This window comes from Anser cygnoides, chromosome Z (assembly GCF_040182565.1).
Source record: "Anser cygnoides isolate HZ-2024a breed goose chromosome Z, Taihu_goose_T2T_genome, whole genome shotgun sequence".
Lineage (NCBI taxonomy): Eukaryota > Metazoa > Chordata > Aves > Anseriformes > Anatidae > Anser > Anser cygnoides.
Window position 1 is genome coordinate 84,476,644 of NC_089912.1, and position 15,979 is coordinate 84,492,622.

The 15,979-nt window shown below is 34.5% G+C and overlaps 1 protein-coding gene across 12 annotated transcripts in view; it reads left to right on the plus strand.

Moving 5' to 3' along the window:
- Window positions 1-15,979, plus strand: part of KDM4C (lysine demethylase 4C) — a 286,752-nt gene that overhangs the window by 61,582 nt on the left and 209,191 nt on the right. For 10 of the 12 annotated variants that reach the window (XM_066989006.1, XM_066989004.1, XM_066989002.1 and 7 more), the window contains 2 exons: window positions 4,652-4,755; window positions 9,408-9,545. In XM_066989006.1, the coding sequence (XP_066845107.1) occupies window positions 4,652-4,755; window positions 9,408-9,545 (242 nt within the window). Of the gene's footprint in view, window positions 1-4,651; window positions 4,756-9,407; window positions 9,546-9,701; window positions 15,315-15,979 lie in introns of those variants that run through there. The other 2 variants (XM_066989010.1, XM_066989011.1) reach the window with 2 other exon arrangements.

Consider the following 15,979-nt stretch of genomic DNA (forward strand, 5'->3'; position numbering starts at 1 on the left):
TTGACAGTTCCCTATGAATACAATTTTTGTGTTTGTTAAATAATGACTTCGTTTTCAGCCAGACTATATCTTTGATCATATAAGATAGTATTTAATCACTTGCCTTGTGGAGTCAATGGAACTATTTGTATGCTTAAGAATTATTAATTTGAGAATAAAAATACCATAATTTGTTCATGTACAATCATAGACAAGCAGTTTAACTGAAATCACTATGAACACGTTATTAGTAGCATATGGAAGTATTCCAGTTGTTTTGATAATGCTAATCAACTGGAGGATAAAACCCAACCCACCTCAGTTTTCATGAGAGATAACTGTGGTGATAATATGGTCACCTGATATGAGCTATAGCCTTAGGTTGGGAAAAAAAAAAAAAAGAAATAAAGCCTTCTGGGTAACAATGCTCACTGTCCCTCAATAATTAATTGAGCCAGCCTTATTTTGAATTTGTCTTTATCCTTGATCCTTTTCATGGACTCTTTAGTGTGTCTCACTGCAGCAGTGTTGTGTGTGTGTGCGAATCTTGTCTTCCTCAGTTACAGCTAGCAATCTGCTTAGTACCCTCTGCTGCCAGCTTCCCATAAAGACGAGAACGGTTTGACTTGTATCTGGAAAATGGATCATAAAACCAGAAACTGCATAAAGGTGACATTGTCTAGTGAAGTGGAATAGTCTTCACTGGCCTAGCGATAACAGCCAAAACAGTTTTATTAGCATTTATTTATTTTATTTATATTTATTTATATATATTTATATTTTTTATTTATTTATATTTATTGGTTACCTTGTGTAAAATTATCTTATTTTGGTTCATGTTACTTGACAGAGTACGTATGTGGAGTTATCTGAGAGCATGTTTTTGATTCTTAGCACAGTCTGAAGCCTGTGTTTTCATGTACTCTTTGCTATTGTTGCTTTTGCTAACTAGATAAGGCTTTTAAAAAGCTTGAGTGGGACCTTCTGTTTGCTGACTAAATGTACTCTACCTGCAGTGTATGTGTTTGTACCATGATTCACCGTATGTTGAATCATGTTCTTATCTTGGAGAACATTCTAATCTGCTCTAGATATTCAGAATATCAGTTTCTTTAAATCATGGGTTGGAGAATTTTGAACCAGATGGTCTGTTTTCTTGTGGATGAAAATCATTGTGCAACCTATCTGTTTTACCCTAATCTTTGAATACTGATCTTTTGGTTCTTCTGAAGGAATTGTTTTGAATTGTTATTTCGTGTTCTGTATAATCATTTTTGAGAGGGTGAGTAGGGAAGAGGATGGGTAGAGTACAGATGATGAAATGCAAGTATTGAGAATAGGGATAGAAGAGGTTTACCAGGTCTCAAAAGACTGGGGTTGTGCAACTGGGGTTGCACAAAATAATACCACAAAATAACTGCTTTTGTAGAATTGATATAGAGCTAATGGGTGGCTTAATTTCATGTAGTTAATAAAAGCATGAATCTGCTACAGAACTTGAATTCTAGATAGCAGTATTTTTTTTTTCTTTTGGTTGTGGGAATTCACTAGGTATTCAGGATTAATGTGTAAAGCTGTGAATTGGTAATTCTAACATCAGCTGAAGTATTTGAGTGATTCTGTTGTGTTCCAGGCATGTCTTGAATTTACCTGCAGTGGATCAAAAATAATGGAAAATTTAACAAAGGAGATAGAAGATTATATGGTGTTTTTATTATTTAAATTACAATGTTCTGTGAGAAAGCTTATTCCTTTCTGTCTGTGTGTTTAATGTATATGTGAAGGTCTTGTGAAACTCCCAATGTAATGTCCTCTATTCAATGTTAGTAGGTCTCTTTATGTCCTTTAGTGCATTCTCTTGCAGGGTTTGTCTTTGCAGAAGAAGTTGTGTGACCTTATCTTTAGCCTGGGTAGAACAAAAGACCTTCTGATGAACAGTCTTATAATGAGGAGATGCTACCTTACTTTCTTCTTTGTTCATTGAAGGGGAGTGTTTCTGAGAATGAGACTGGAAAATTTGTGTCCAAGCATAGGCTTTGAAAGAGTAAGAAAAATATTTTATAGTGGTATAGAATGTGTTGGCAGCACCTTTGATTTCACTGGGAGGGCCCTGTAATCACAACAAATGTTTTTAAATCCTGTAAATTTCTCTTAATAGATTTAAGTAGTGTAAGTGTACATTACACCTTTGCTCCTTAAGGGAACTTTTTATCCAGTAACTTAGAACAAAAATCATTTCCACAGGTCTGGGGAGTATGCTAGAAAAGAAAGTGCAGAGAACATATCAACTGTAATATGCTCATCTTAAGATAGCTCTGGAATTCTAGGATGGTTAATGGACATAAATGCGAGAATCATATTAGCAACGAAATATGACTGTACATAATAAACTGGAAAATTACTGAGATTTTATCTATTCATAAAAATATTTAGATGGATAATTGATTGAAAGTTACTTTCATTTAATAGTGATGTTAGTTGAGTAGTGTTGTTGCACTAGGTATGAAACTGTTTCTGTGAATGGCAAAATAATGTTTACTTGAGAGGAGGGATACAACTACTTCTCCAAACACAGTAAATTGATGACAGAGTCATTTTTTACTGGTTAAATGTCCTGTTGCTAATTTCATATCAACTAAACAAATTTTTTACACTGTTAGTTAATTTTTCTCCTATGTTTTTCTTGAGTGACCTCTTCTTACTGCTTTAATACATTTAGCAGACTTTTTTTTCAGCAAAACAATTTATAATGCAGTTTGGAGAAAGTAGAGTGGTGTTCTTGGTTAATACATTAACCAAGAACCTGTGGACAAACATTTAACACCTTGGATAATCCTAGGCAGGATCCTGTATGTTCTTCAGGTGTAAAATATTTTATGCATAAATGGATCAAATGTCTTCTGAATTACTATTACTACTGTTATTAAGGAGACTTTTTCATAATGAATAGTTGATTTTTTATCTTCTCCACTATCAAGTTGATATGCAAGGTAATTGATAAAATATAACGTTATTATAATATTTTTTAATACTTCTTGCTTCACTTTAACTTCTGTCCATGTTTCTGAGGGCATTTCTATGTAGAATAGCAGTACATATGTTGCATGTGTATTCTTTGCACTCAGAAATAAATTTGTTCTTAAATGGCTTTTTTTTGGATTTTCTTATAAGAATTTTAGGTTTGTAATGGAAATTAAAATAATTTTGAAGTATCCTTTTTTACCCAATGTCATTAAAATAGATTTTTTTGTTGTTGCTTTCAGAAGCATCAGACTAATTAATGTTTCTTCAGTTAAAAATTACAATTTATATTTGCATCCTATGTGGTTTGAGAGGTCAGTGATTAAGTTCTCACTGTTAGTTGTAAGAAGCTTCGAATCTCATGACGTGGAACCAGTGCTTCTTTCAACTTGTTTGCTCAGTTTTTCTCCTGTGGATCTGTGATAGTTATGGAAAATTCCTTTTTGCCTTAATTCTGCTTTCTGGAAATTAAGAGACATTTTTGATACAAGTACTTTTAAGAGTATTTTATTTTTCAGTAGTAGCCCGTGAAGCTTTCTGAAATCTCTTAGGAATAAATGGCATACAGTGGAGTAAACTATTGATGTTAGTCTTGGTAATGATGCAAAATACACTCTCCAGAAGAAAGTGAAATAAATTAATGAAGTTAGACTTCACAAAAATGTGTTATTTTCAAATGTTGCATGCTTGATACAGTAAAATGACACATTTTCTGTGATTGGTATATGGATGAATTGCAATTATTCATACTATCTCTCTTGGTGATTCTTGGTAATGATCTAGTGCAAACGCTAAAAAGACTGTAAAGATGAATAATATCTTTTTACAACAATAAAAATAACAGAGCTTCTAGTCATGGCTGATTAACTCATTACTCTAGTTCTGTTGGTTTGTTAGTGGTAACATTTTAAGACTTGAGTGATGTTAGATTTTAACACAGTCAAAAATGGCTTTTTGACAAAAGTCAAAGTGAGGTGAACTTAACTTTGCTCTTGTCAACTAGATTGTATCATTAGTTAATGAACTAAGGGTTAATGGAATGGTGCATAAATAATCATGAAGGTTGAAACCTGAATAACAGTCTTTGTTCATAAAATCAGAACAAGATGTAAAGAAGCAAAAACAACAACAAAACCAACCTGTCTCCTCTCCTTCCCCCCATTTATTAGATACATCTGTGAACTTTGGGGAATAGTTGAGAATGCTGTTGCCATACTACCTGGCCTTTTTAGATCGATTTATTTTTTTTTACTGTATAGATGATCTGTGCTAGCTGAATGTAATCATTGTAGAATCTTTCTAAATTTTAATAATGTGGTTGATTTTCAGGTGTGCAGGTGTTGGAGTATGAACATGAATGTGGAAAAATATAAAGTATTTCTGGAAAAGGAGAAAAAAAAGGATGCCCAAATTTACGGATTCGACTTCTGAAAAATCATTTCAGTTCTTTAAAAAACAAAAGCTGAAAATCAGCTAAAAAATGCAGGAGATGAATTTGACTTTTATGGAAGTTTCTCAGCAGCTAACAATGACAGGATAAAAAAAAAATACAGGAAGTTTGAAGTATTGTTCATTATAAAAAATAAAATATAAAAATGTCCTTGTTATTTTAATTAATGAATACCCAATTTTGCTTCTCTTGTCTTATTAGGTTTCTTCCCAAGCAGCTGTCAAGGATGTGATGCTTTTCTTCGCCACAAGATGACACTGATTTCTCCCTCCATATTGAAAAAGTACGGAATTCCTTTTGACAAGGTACGTTTGTGTTTATTTTTAAACTGTGCATTCATATGTTGAATTATATTGTGTTTGTTATAAAGATTGTTCATAGTGAAGGTGAGGCAAAATTATATTTTTTTAGGCACAGGCTCCATGAAAAGATGAAAACAAGTGCTTTTAATACTATAAATCTCACGTGATTTAGCTTGGAATTTTCCAATAGAGAGCACTTGCTGTTGTCACAGTCTGTACCCTGAAAGTGTCTGTGCTTTTAAGGGATCACCGTTATTTTTTCTTTCTATTTTACTTCCATGAAAGCTTGCATGTGATTTTCAGTTGTCTGAAACCCTGCTTAACTAGCTGTACTAATAAAAATTACATACCTAGTATCTTAAAATAAATGCTTCATTTGTTAATGTCCCTATTTCTTTTCTGAGGTAATTTAATAGAACTGTATTATGATATAAAAAGCCTCAGAGTATACAGGGGGGAGTAAAACTGAAAGAACTGTTAGATAATTTAAAATATAATATAAAAAGCTGTAGTATTACCAAAATAGAGAATGGTTATTTTGGGCTGTTGGGTAGTAGCAGATTGGATACTTATGAACAAATTTATACATATAGGAAGTGGGGAAAAAGAAATTTTGGGATTCATTGGAGATGAATTTAGAATTTAGCTGCTTTCAAAAATGTCTGCAGTTTTCTGTTTGTTATCCTTCCCTACAAGATTTTCTTCCCAATTTTTTCAGGTAGAACATTTTCGCTTGAACTTTGAACTTCCTGTAGGTGCCAGCTAGTAAAAGCATTTCTACTGCATTGCTTTTTCCTTAAGTATATGTATTTTATATCCTGAATGTTTTTTAAGTTCTGAATACCTAAATTCAATGGTTTTGCAAGCCTGCTTAGAAGACTACCTCTTGATTTGGAAATTCCCCAGACTGAACATCTGTTCATCTTATTCCGAGATCATAAAAGCCTTTTGATCACTAATCAGTTATGATTCTCACTCTTTTCCTGCTGCAGAGTAGTCCTGTAAACTGTCCTCACCATACCCCTTTTATATTCTTGTTGTTTCTGTTGCTTCTGTTTTAGTGTGTATTTGTTTATGGGTATCATGTGGACCTTGTGTGCAAACTTAGCTTCTTACGTTCCCCTGTGTAGTATATAGGATTATGCAGTGCTTTCCATCTCTTTCAGTTGTTTATGTGATGGTAGGAAAAGTAGCCCTACAACCCACAAAATACAGCAGGAAATATTTTAAGTGAATGAATACAGAAACAGGTAATCTCAGAGCTATAGGATAACATTATGATATCCTGTAATTTGTAGCCTAAATAATACCATCTGAAGTGAATCCATTGCTCAAGAAGTAAACATAATTAGAGATTATATCCTTAAATGTATTCTACTACAGATACTTGTCAACAATATAAAATGTACTCAAACATTTATAGCATTGTCTACAACATCATTAATTATCAATAGTACTATTACTAGTAAAACAGCAGTAACTGGCACTGACAGGTAATGTTTTTGTTAAAACAGTAAATACAAATTTAAAAAGGTTACTTGATCAAAAGAATCATGTGAGAAACATAGCATTAGTCTTAGGACAGAGAATATATGTGGGATGGAGCCATTGATTTGCTGTATGCCTTTTGGAAGATTACTTCACTTTTCATGCTTAAATCAACCTATGTATAAAATTGAAGAAATGTAGGCATTTAGAATGATACTGTCTGCCTTGGAAAACAAGCTTCTTTTTGAATAAATTACTAATAGACATGAGTAGTTTGTGTTCTGAATGATTTATTATCATATGGAAATGTAGTTGCTGAGTTCAGTTTTGGTAATATATAGGTAACTGCTGATTCCCTTCATAGCCTTGTGCTTTGTCATGAAGTGTCAGATGAAACCTTTCAAAATGAAAGGTTTTATAACTGGATTTATAGTTTTGGATTTACTGAACATTACTCTGAACAGTATGATTTTCGGTAGTTTGTGCTTGAAGTAGCATCTTGCTGAATGCCAACGTATTTGTTTTCAGTACCACACATTTGAGGTGGGTGAAGGAGTTGATGTTCTTATTTCAGAGTATTGATTTAACCTGTATTCTTTTTTTTAATGAAAGTGCAAGAAATAGTTAAAAATTTAAGTTTGGTTCTGTCACCTAGTGTTTGGAGAAAGCAGACTGTACCCAAGTGTAATTGTAATTAATGGGATTCAGTGAGAAAGTGAATAGAGAAAACCAGGCTGTGATCTCTCATGGCTCAAAGTGATAGAAGTGGAAATGTGCTGAACGCTGATAAGACAGCCTACGCCTACCAGGTGGCAGCTGAACTGCTGCTTGTTGCAATAGAACACCTGCTAAACTGTCAGCAGTGGGAGGGTGTATTGAGATAAATTTTGGAGTTGCTAGCATTGAGAATAATCTTTCTTAAACATTCCCACAGCGATTGTTGGAGTACTACAGTAGCAGTTATAATATATGCACCTGTATCTGTTTGCATGTATACACTGCATATGAACCCACAAAAATATTAATCTTGCGAAGTGCAAATGCAAAAAGTAAAATGCTATTTTTTAAATGCCTTAGATTTTTTGCTGAGTATATTTCTTGTTTTTCCTCTTTGCAGCCTCCCATAATACCATCAGAAACTTGCATCAATAGGGGAAGCATTAACCCTGTGTATTTATTCTTGCATTAAATGTAATAAGCACAGAAAGGTTTTGTAAAACTGTCAGATGAAAACTTTGAGGGTTCTAAAGGAGGCTTCTAAAAGCAGATTCTTAATAGGAAAAATATTTCAAATTGTGATTTTAGTTTTGGTAATTGTTTAAAGTATTTCACTTTTTGCTACTTAAAACCGTAAGTGTGTTTCCCTTAAAAAAAAAGTCTTTATTTGCCTTTCCAATTCCTTAGTTGCTCTATTGCTTATACAAAGCACTGTCACACAATGAAAATCTATTTCATCTCTAGGAGGTCTCATATTTTCCTGTAATCAGTAAATGTGTCCTGTTGAACAGTCATCTGTCATTGCTCAGATTATCTGCTGAGTTTAAGTGGATGTTTGCTTTTTAGTGAGCCTGTCTTCTGAAGTGTTTGTCATGTAAAAAGACACATCAGGGTATGGGGAATCTGATTTGACTGTTTACTTCTGAATCTTCTAGTTTATTGATTAACTCGTAGCAGATAGTTGAGAAGACAGCGTGCCGTTTCTGGTCTCTGGCTAGCCTGTCCTCAATACAGTCTTTGTGTCTGACTTTACAGAGGTATGGCTTTAATCTCCCAGAAAGAACATTAGTGAGTGACCAGAAGTGCTGTCTTTTTCTTTGTCTCCAGAGGAGAGCATCAGTCCATGAGGGTGTAGGAAGATGAATGTTTCTTTTTTTTCCTTCTTGAAAGAGAATATCATGACCGATTTTTGCTTACCTTACTCCATGTTTTTGTAACTTATTCCGGAATCCTTGTATATCTGATGTCTGATCTTGCAAACTGCTAGGAATTTGGTTTCTTTTAGGCTGTACAAAATATAGTCATGGTGTTTTTAGCTATTTTTAATTTTATTTTTATTCTTCCTGTAACTTCGTGTTGAGTCAGTGGTCTCAGCATACTTTTGATTGCTATTGGTTGTACTTGGAAAGAACAGAGTTTCCATATAGAACTACCCTTGCATATTTTCTAAAGCAGTGCCAGAGCTTAATTGTAGTCAAGTTTTTCCTCTTTGAGAATCTTCTTCGAAGTCCCCTGTTTTTTAGGTATTTAGAATTATGGCCATGAGTAGTACCAGAATTATTATGTCTATTATGCCTAAAGAGAATGAGTAGAAAGACAGGGGCACATTAAAATCAAATTCAAAGTAATGCTTAAGCGATTAAAATGCCACTTCAAAACTGGAACATACTAGATGGTATATCCAATGCAAGAATCCCCTTTGGTGTTAGTAGATGTAATGCTGAATAATTGGTGCAATGCAATTGGTAATTCTTAGTCCTCATTTCCTGTCTGAACTGGTTTGAAGATACTGCCTTGAGGACCCAAATGTATCGTGTTTCACTGTTTTACTTCTGATGAGTTCCATTGGTATAAAACACTTTCTCTAACTGCCAAGGCTTACTAACTTGGTTTCTCATATTTTATACTCAATCATCAATACAACTTAAAAGCCCCGTCAGTCCCTCAGGTGAGTATGGGAGAGAAAGATGAGCATAAGGTCTCTCTTCAAGAACAGTAAAATAGTTCTGGTGCAATTTTAGGGAAACAATTTCAGGGTGGTGAACAGAATAATGTATTCAACAATTAATGTGTATTAGTATTTTGGGATGGAAACTTTGGGTATTTTGCATCACCGTGGCTTTGCTTCCTCTTGGTCAAGAAAATTGGTACATTCTTTCCAGTGTCTTTTTCAGCTCCCTATCCTGCCAGGTCTTATTCCCAGCAAATACCTCTTCCAAGACTTGCTTTCTTGAAAGTACTTTCTGAATTTGTAAATACGTGTAGCCATCCAAACTACAGTAAAAAAAAAAAAAAAAAAAACCACTGTCTCAAATATTTTATTTCTGTATGTGTTAGATCACAATTGTGTGCAGGGGGAAAAAGCTTTTTTTGGATAATTGTAAATGCAAGTATAGTTTTCGTTGCTTCAGGAGCAGAACTGACACTGCAAATTTTTTTTAATGCTATAGGTTACACAAGAGGCAGGGGAATTTATAATCACCTTCCCATATGGATACCATGCAGGATTCAACCATGGCTTTAACTGTGCGGAGTCAACAAACTTTGCCACTATCCGATGGATTGATTACGGAAAGGCAGCAAAGCTGGTAAGTCATATTGCAGAAAACTGATGTATAAGTCTTTTTGTTGGTTATTTCTGGTGGGAATCTGTGAAAGCCAGTGGGAAAGGGAGAACTTTCAGCTAGTAACTTATACTACCACTGAAGTTTTAGTTTTAGTTGCTCTTTTTTTTTTCTTGCCAGCAACATATATTCCTCTCAGTAATGAGTTTTGATTGAAGCTTACTTTATATATTGTTCTTCAAAAACCAGTCCCATTTATGGAGTTCTTAGCTGAAGCTACACAAATGGAGGGTATACGACTGAATTCTGCTTTAAGCTGCACTGCTTGTGAAGACACTTAATTTGAAGTTGGAATTCTGATACCTGGAAAAGAAACATAGATGATTAAACTGAAAATAAAGTTTAAAGAAACAAATTCAACTTTTATCTTCTTTAATGTGAATATATGCTATACTATAAGATGATAAAGTACCTGTGAACACAGAATAGATATTTGCAGGTTTTAAAATCAGGTGTGCTTTACTGAATATACTTCAGAAAAATTTTGATACGTAGCATACATTTTTTAATCTTCTTTTCATATGTAGCACGTGAGTAAATATACAACAACATGAAAGTGCACAATTTGTTCAGTGAGTGCTTGTTACTGTTTATCAGTGTTGTATGATTTTTCTCAGAATTATGGCTTAGGTAACCTTTTGTCAGTATGCTTCCCAGAAAGCATAATGCAGAAGCATTTTCTTCATTGACATGGACATTATTGACAGAACCAAAATAACATGATTTGCCTAATATAATAGCTAATAAAATTAGCTAATAAGCTGCTAAGACAGTTCACTGCAAAATGAGGTTTATCAATTAAGTAATGACAGTTAACTCTCACTGAACTCTTTGGTTTGGAAGACCATCATGAGAAAGTTCTCAAAAAGCAGAATTTTATGATCCTTGTCCCTATTAATTATTATTGTTAATGACGTTGAATATGCTTCAAAAAGGAAAAGGTTTGCAAATATCTTTTTTTTTCCTATGTGCTATGTATGTATGTACTAATGGTAGTGAAAATACTGAAAATGTCAGTATGTATCTAGTGTGCTCAGCTTGGTCTTAACCTTAAATGGGAAACTTGTGTTTTTAATAGCTGACGGTTAAGGCATTGACTGTGAAGTCTATTAAAGAAAAATATATATATATATATTTGATAGTACAAAATTTCAAGGTAACTACAGTGAAATAATGGTGAGAGGAATATGGGCAGGGATACATAGCCCATATTGTGCTGGGTAAACAGTCTTGAATTTTAAAAGGTGTGAATGTGCTGCAGCTCTAAAATTGACACACCTGAATGTCAGGAATGGTAAATTTTAACTTTGGGTGCAGGAAAGCTACTGACACCTGCAGCTTCATCCTCTTCAGTATACAGGCTTTGTATTTCTTATGTTTTGAAAAGAACTTTCTACTTTTCTGTGTGCAGCAGCACTAGTACAGACCTTTTATGCCTCCAGCATGGCCTCTCACTTTTTGTGTCATAACCTAACCTTAGTCAGGATCAAATTCAACAGAGTTAAAGATAATTTGTTAAAGCTAATGAAGTTTTATTTCTTCACATCACTCCACAATTACTTCTGAAATCCTGAATTTTTTAGCTGAGTAGTCTTGGCATATACATTGTAAGCAGTTTTATTTAATGAAAACTCTAGCACACAGATAAAACCTTCCTCTTGGACATTGACTTACTTCTGTGCCCTGTGGTCTTTATACATATGCACAGTATTGTATGTGTGCATATATAATATAAGAAATGGAAGTAACTCTGTGGTGTTTGCAGTTAAATCTTTGAAAGTTTCAAAGGGGCAGCTGAATCAATGACTCAGTGAGTCTCCCTCTGTACAGAAAACTTTAAAACCATTGTCAAATGTGAAGTCCAGTTTTTTTGGCAAATGGTGTTTAATGCAAAGTGCTTAATGTTTTTTTATATTTATTACAACAAGCACACAAGAATTAAACTTTATATTTTTTTAAATGAAAAAGAAGATGCTAGGAAGTGTGAATAGGACTTTCTGTATTTTTTGCTGGAATTGGATAAGAAGAGATGGACTAACAGAAAGGGAGTGAAGTAGTTCTTCATAATACTTGGGTATATTGTTCATGCTGTACAAATAGGGTAAACAAATTGAACAGAAGGAAAGCATTGTAAATGGCTATCTATTCTTAAATTGTAGTTGTGTGGCACTTCAGAAGCATACACAAGGTAGAGTTACTGCAAGTGGGGTATTCTGTTTCTTGATTATGGTGTTTCTCTAGAAAAACATGAGGATGGCTATGATTATTTTTATAACAACTTCAGGAAAGTTCATGAAAATACTTACTAAAAAGGTAAAAAGTCTGTCTGCCCAATGGATACTTATATTTCAGTAAGTTTTATTTGATGCTCTGATAATTTCATAAAAAACAAAACACAACAAAAAAAACAGCTTTACATCTCTGTCATTCTTCAGAGTGCTGATGTTGTGTTTGTTATCTATTTCTTCTATATTTTGTATGTACAAGAATTGTAATTGGAAAAAAATATGGTTTGGATCTCTTAGTTCCATGGCATTGTACTTCAGAAATTGCCTGTGTCAGCAAAATGCAGCAATATCTAGGTCAGTTTTTGCTGTATTCTCCTTAGAGAATATTGCATGTTGATGACTAATTATTTGTCTTGCTACAGCAACACATTCATTTTCACAAAATAGCTTCTAATTACTTACAGCTGGCTTTCTGTCTTAGAAAAAGTCCTGAAATACAATCAATATTCGTTCTACATTAATTTGGGAAAAAACAAAACAAAACAACAAAAAACAGGCAAAGATTTCCATTAGTTGTAGTAAATATTTAGGCTATGTGATAATATTGCTTTCGAGCATCAAATGAAATGATATTAAAGATTCTGTGAAATCAATTGCAAATGTTAATTAAATCAGAGATCATTTAGGCCCAAAGCACTGTAAACTTTGGTTAAGCACACACTATAGATAAAAATTCCCCAAATGATTTTCTATCATTAAAAATACTGAACTTGTGATCTTTGTTTCTGTATGTGTAGCCTGCCTACCCGTCAGCTCTGGGAGCAGGAACATACTTCCGGCTTCTTTTTTTTTTACGGTTTGTGTAAGACTTCCACTCAGGGGCAGCTTATGAAAAGTAATACCAGCTGGCATCTCCAGTGTGCTGTTTGCTGTGACTTGGCTGCTGCTTCAAGCTGTGTTCTCACTTTTGTGAGTCAAGTGGGAACATCTGCATAGATGCGGTGAGAGGTAGAGGGTGATGGGCAGGAACGACACAGGTCATAGAAAACATGATCTAGACAGAATTAAGTAGAAGTAAAAAAGTAGATTAAACGAAGAAAAAACAAGGGGAATTGGAGGAATAGGTGAGCTGTACTAAAAGTCCCAGAACGCCAAGGGGAGAAACAGTATAGTTCAATCTCAGACTTTTTCCTACTGGCAAGAACATGCAGGAAGAGAAATAGGAGGTGACTGCTGAAAGGAACAAACCAATCATGCTTGGCAAATGCGTGGGGTGTGGAGGGATGTTGAAGTGCTGATTGATGTATGGTAATGGTGGGACTTAAAGACTCAAAGGGTAGGTAGTGCTCAGCTAACAAGTACTTTAGCTGTGCTTGTTATGTTGTATGAGGGTAAGAGAAGCATTCAAAGGTTTAAATATTCTTAATAATCGTCATCCTATAATTACAGGTTGTTGAATGCTATTTATTTTTGAAAAATTTAAATGGTAGAATGGGGCAGGTGGGATATTTCTTCAGGCTTTTTTTCTTTTTCCTAATGGAACAACATTGGAAGAGTGTAGTTTCATGAAGTGCATTTTAAATTTCCTTGCTCCAATGTATATTATTACTCTTGCTAAAGCCATTGGGCCAATAGTAATTAGCTTGTGTGTTTTGTAAGTATATACTTACACTTTGATTTGCGCAGAGTACCTTACGTGTTGAAGAAGGGGTAATGTTCAGGTGTTCCAGTCACTGAATATAAATATTTGCACATAATTCTTTTATTTCTAATGAATTAAATATCATTCTGAAGAGACTGGATAAAAGATACTTCTCTAGTCTGAGAAAAATCTTGTATTCCTTGAGCAGAAATTTAAACTTCTAGTTGCATGAGGGGAGCCCCCTACACCACCCTCTCAAAACGTTTGTAGACGTCTGTTTATTAATGTTCTATTTTTGTCTGTTGTAATTTTTCTAATGAATGTCAATGTTGCCATCATACAAGGTTGCCCTCTCATTTACAGGTGCCAAAATTGGGTTTTCAGTCATGATTTTCACCTGTCCAAATTGTAGCTCCAGTGGATAGGGTCAATGAATTTTATACACTTAATTTGATACTGAGAATCAGAAATGGATTTAAATTTTCAATAAAATCCTGTGCTTTCATGTTGAAGTTTTTCCTTTTTTTTTTACCTTGCTGCTCTTTATCAATATTGTTTGAAGAACCTAGATGTAGGCAAGTATTCCCTAATTATAGGGGATATTTTGACAAGGCACTTTGACCTTGCATAGTGTGTCAGGACTGCACGGTCCCAGCTAACCTTGCTGGCTGAAGGATGTTCACAGAACTGGGTTGAGATGAGGGTTCTGTGTAGAAAATGTCCGGCAGTAGGGTGATTAGATGAGGGCTCTCTAGTTCCTTATTTGCTGGTGATTGTTTTAGTTTCTTTCCTTCCCTCTTCATCTTGTACTGAAAGCCCCACATTCCCCCATCTGCTGCTTTTCCGAATCCTCTTTTCTCAGTGTCTCACAAGTCCCTGTCATCCCTTGCCCAAATCAATACCCATCCACACTTTCAAAAGCTTTCAGAGGAAGCACTGGCATTTCCAAATACTGCTGTACTGCTTGCTGTGTGTATTTTCTGGCACCACTTGAGGACTCTCCTTCACTGTAAATGTATGCAAATTTTACTGCCATCTATCAGGGATAGAGTCACACTAGGTGATTTTAGTAGTCATTATAATGATTCCTTTGTACTGTAGCTCACTTCAGAACGTGATTTGTTTTCAGATGTTGAAGGGTTCGGTACTGGAAAGCTTTTTATTCTTTAGCTGATGCGTAGAACCTGAAGAGAGAAGTCTGCCGACCTTCTCTACTTGAAACTGAGGTTACTTAAGTATTATTGCTCTCTTTCATAAAATTATGTTGGTAATTACTCATGCATATTCTTTGGTGGTAGCTGCTTAGCAACGTGTTTTCTGTGGATAGGTTAGATCAAAGTGCTGGCCTGCAGGTTGTATTTTTCCCTTTGGTGGGATGAAGTGCAGTTGTTTTGATGTTAGGTTTGATGGATTTGTTTGCCACTGCATTCATTAGCTTCACATCAAAAAATTGACAGGCTGTTAAATGAAACTTTGGCTTAGATTTTCAGCTTGACTGTTTGGAGACATTTGTGAAGATATTTTGTTTTTGTGCTGCAACAGCCTCAAGCAGTTATGACTGTTTTAAAGGGAAGAAAAGTTATTTACTATCCTGATTTATTTGGGTAAAAGTCATTTTCTTGAGGATAGCTGTGCCCGGTTTATTTTATCCAAACAATATATTTGTTACAAAATGTGTATCGAGAAACAATATGCATGACTTGATTAATTATATCAGAGAAGAAATTATACTTACTGACCACACAATAGCAGTTTTCCACCTCTCAGAATTTATTGAGATAAAACTTTAATAAAGAATGATGTTTAGTTACTTCTGTTCAATAAAACTGTACAGTTATCTCTGAAAAAAAAAAAAACCAAAAATCCACTAAATCCACACCCCCCACCCCTTTTTTGGGGGGGGGGGGGGAGGGAATGGAGATGAATGATGTAAAGGTTTAGGCTTAAAAAGAATCTTGCTACTCCTGCAAGCATGTGTTAGTACTGAATGTCAGAAGTAGCTACATGTGAGCTCATGAATGATTATTTCATCAGTTCATTTTACTAGTTTGAATTATGTTCTCATGTCAAGGTAACTTTTTTAGCATACATGTTGATACATTCGTTTGCAATGGTATCAACATCATTCAAGATGTAAAAGTTAAATGCTTTTACTTACTAGAAATCATAATTAGCCTCCTTATATTGACTTGGCTGCTAATGAAATATTGCAAGGATTCAGGAGCCAGACATGCTTTCATACTTCCCATTTCTGCTCATGATGTTAGCATGCCACTTCCCGTGCATTCTGTAGTTTTTTCTTTTACTTTGTAATCATAGTGTCATGAGCATACTTTCAGCTTTATGGTTGTCATGGAATGTTTTTTCTATTTTGCTTTATTTTAGTTTTTTTTATTTTTTATTTTTAATCTTGACTATCTTCTATTTTGGCCCATCTTTCGGCCGTCTTCTACTTCCCCAGTTTGATTCTTTCTTTCACAAACTTGGTATTTCCTGAGGACATCACCTATAAAAATGCCCCACTCTAA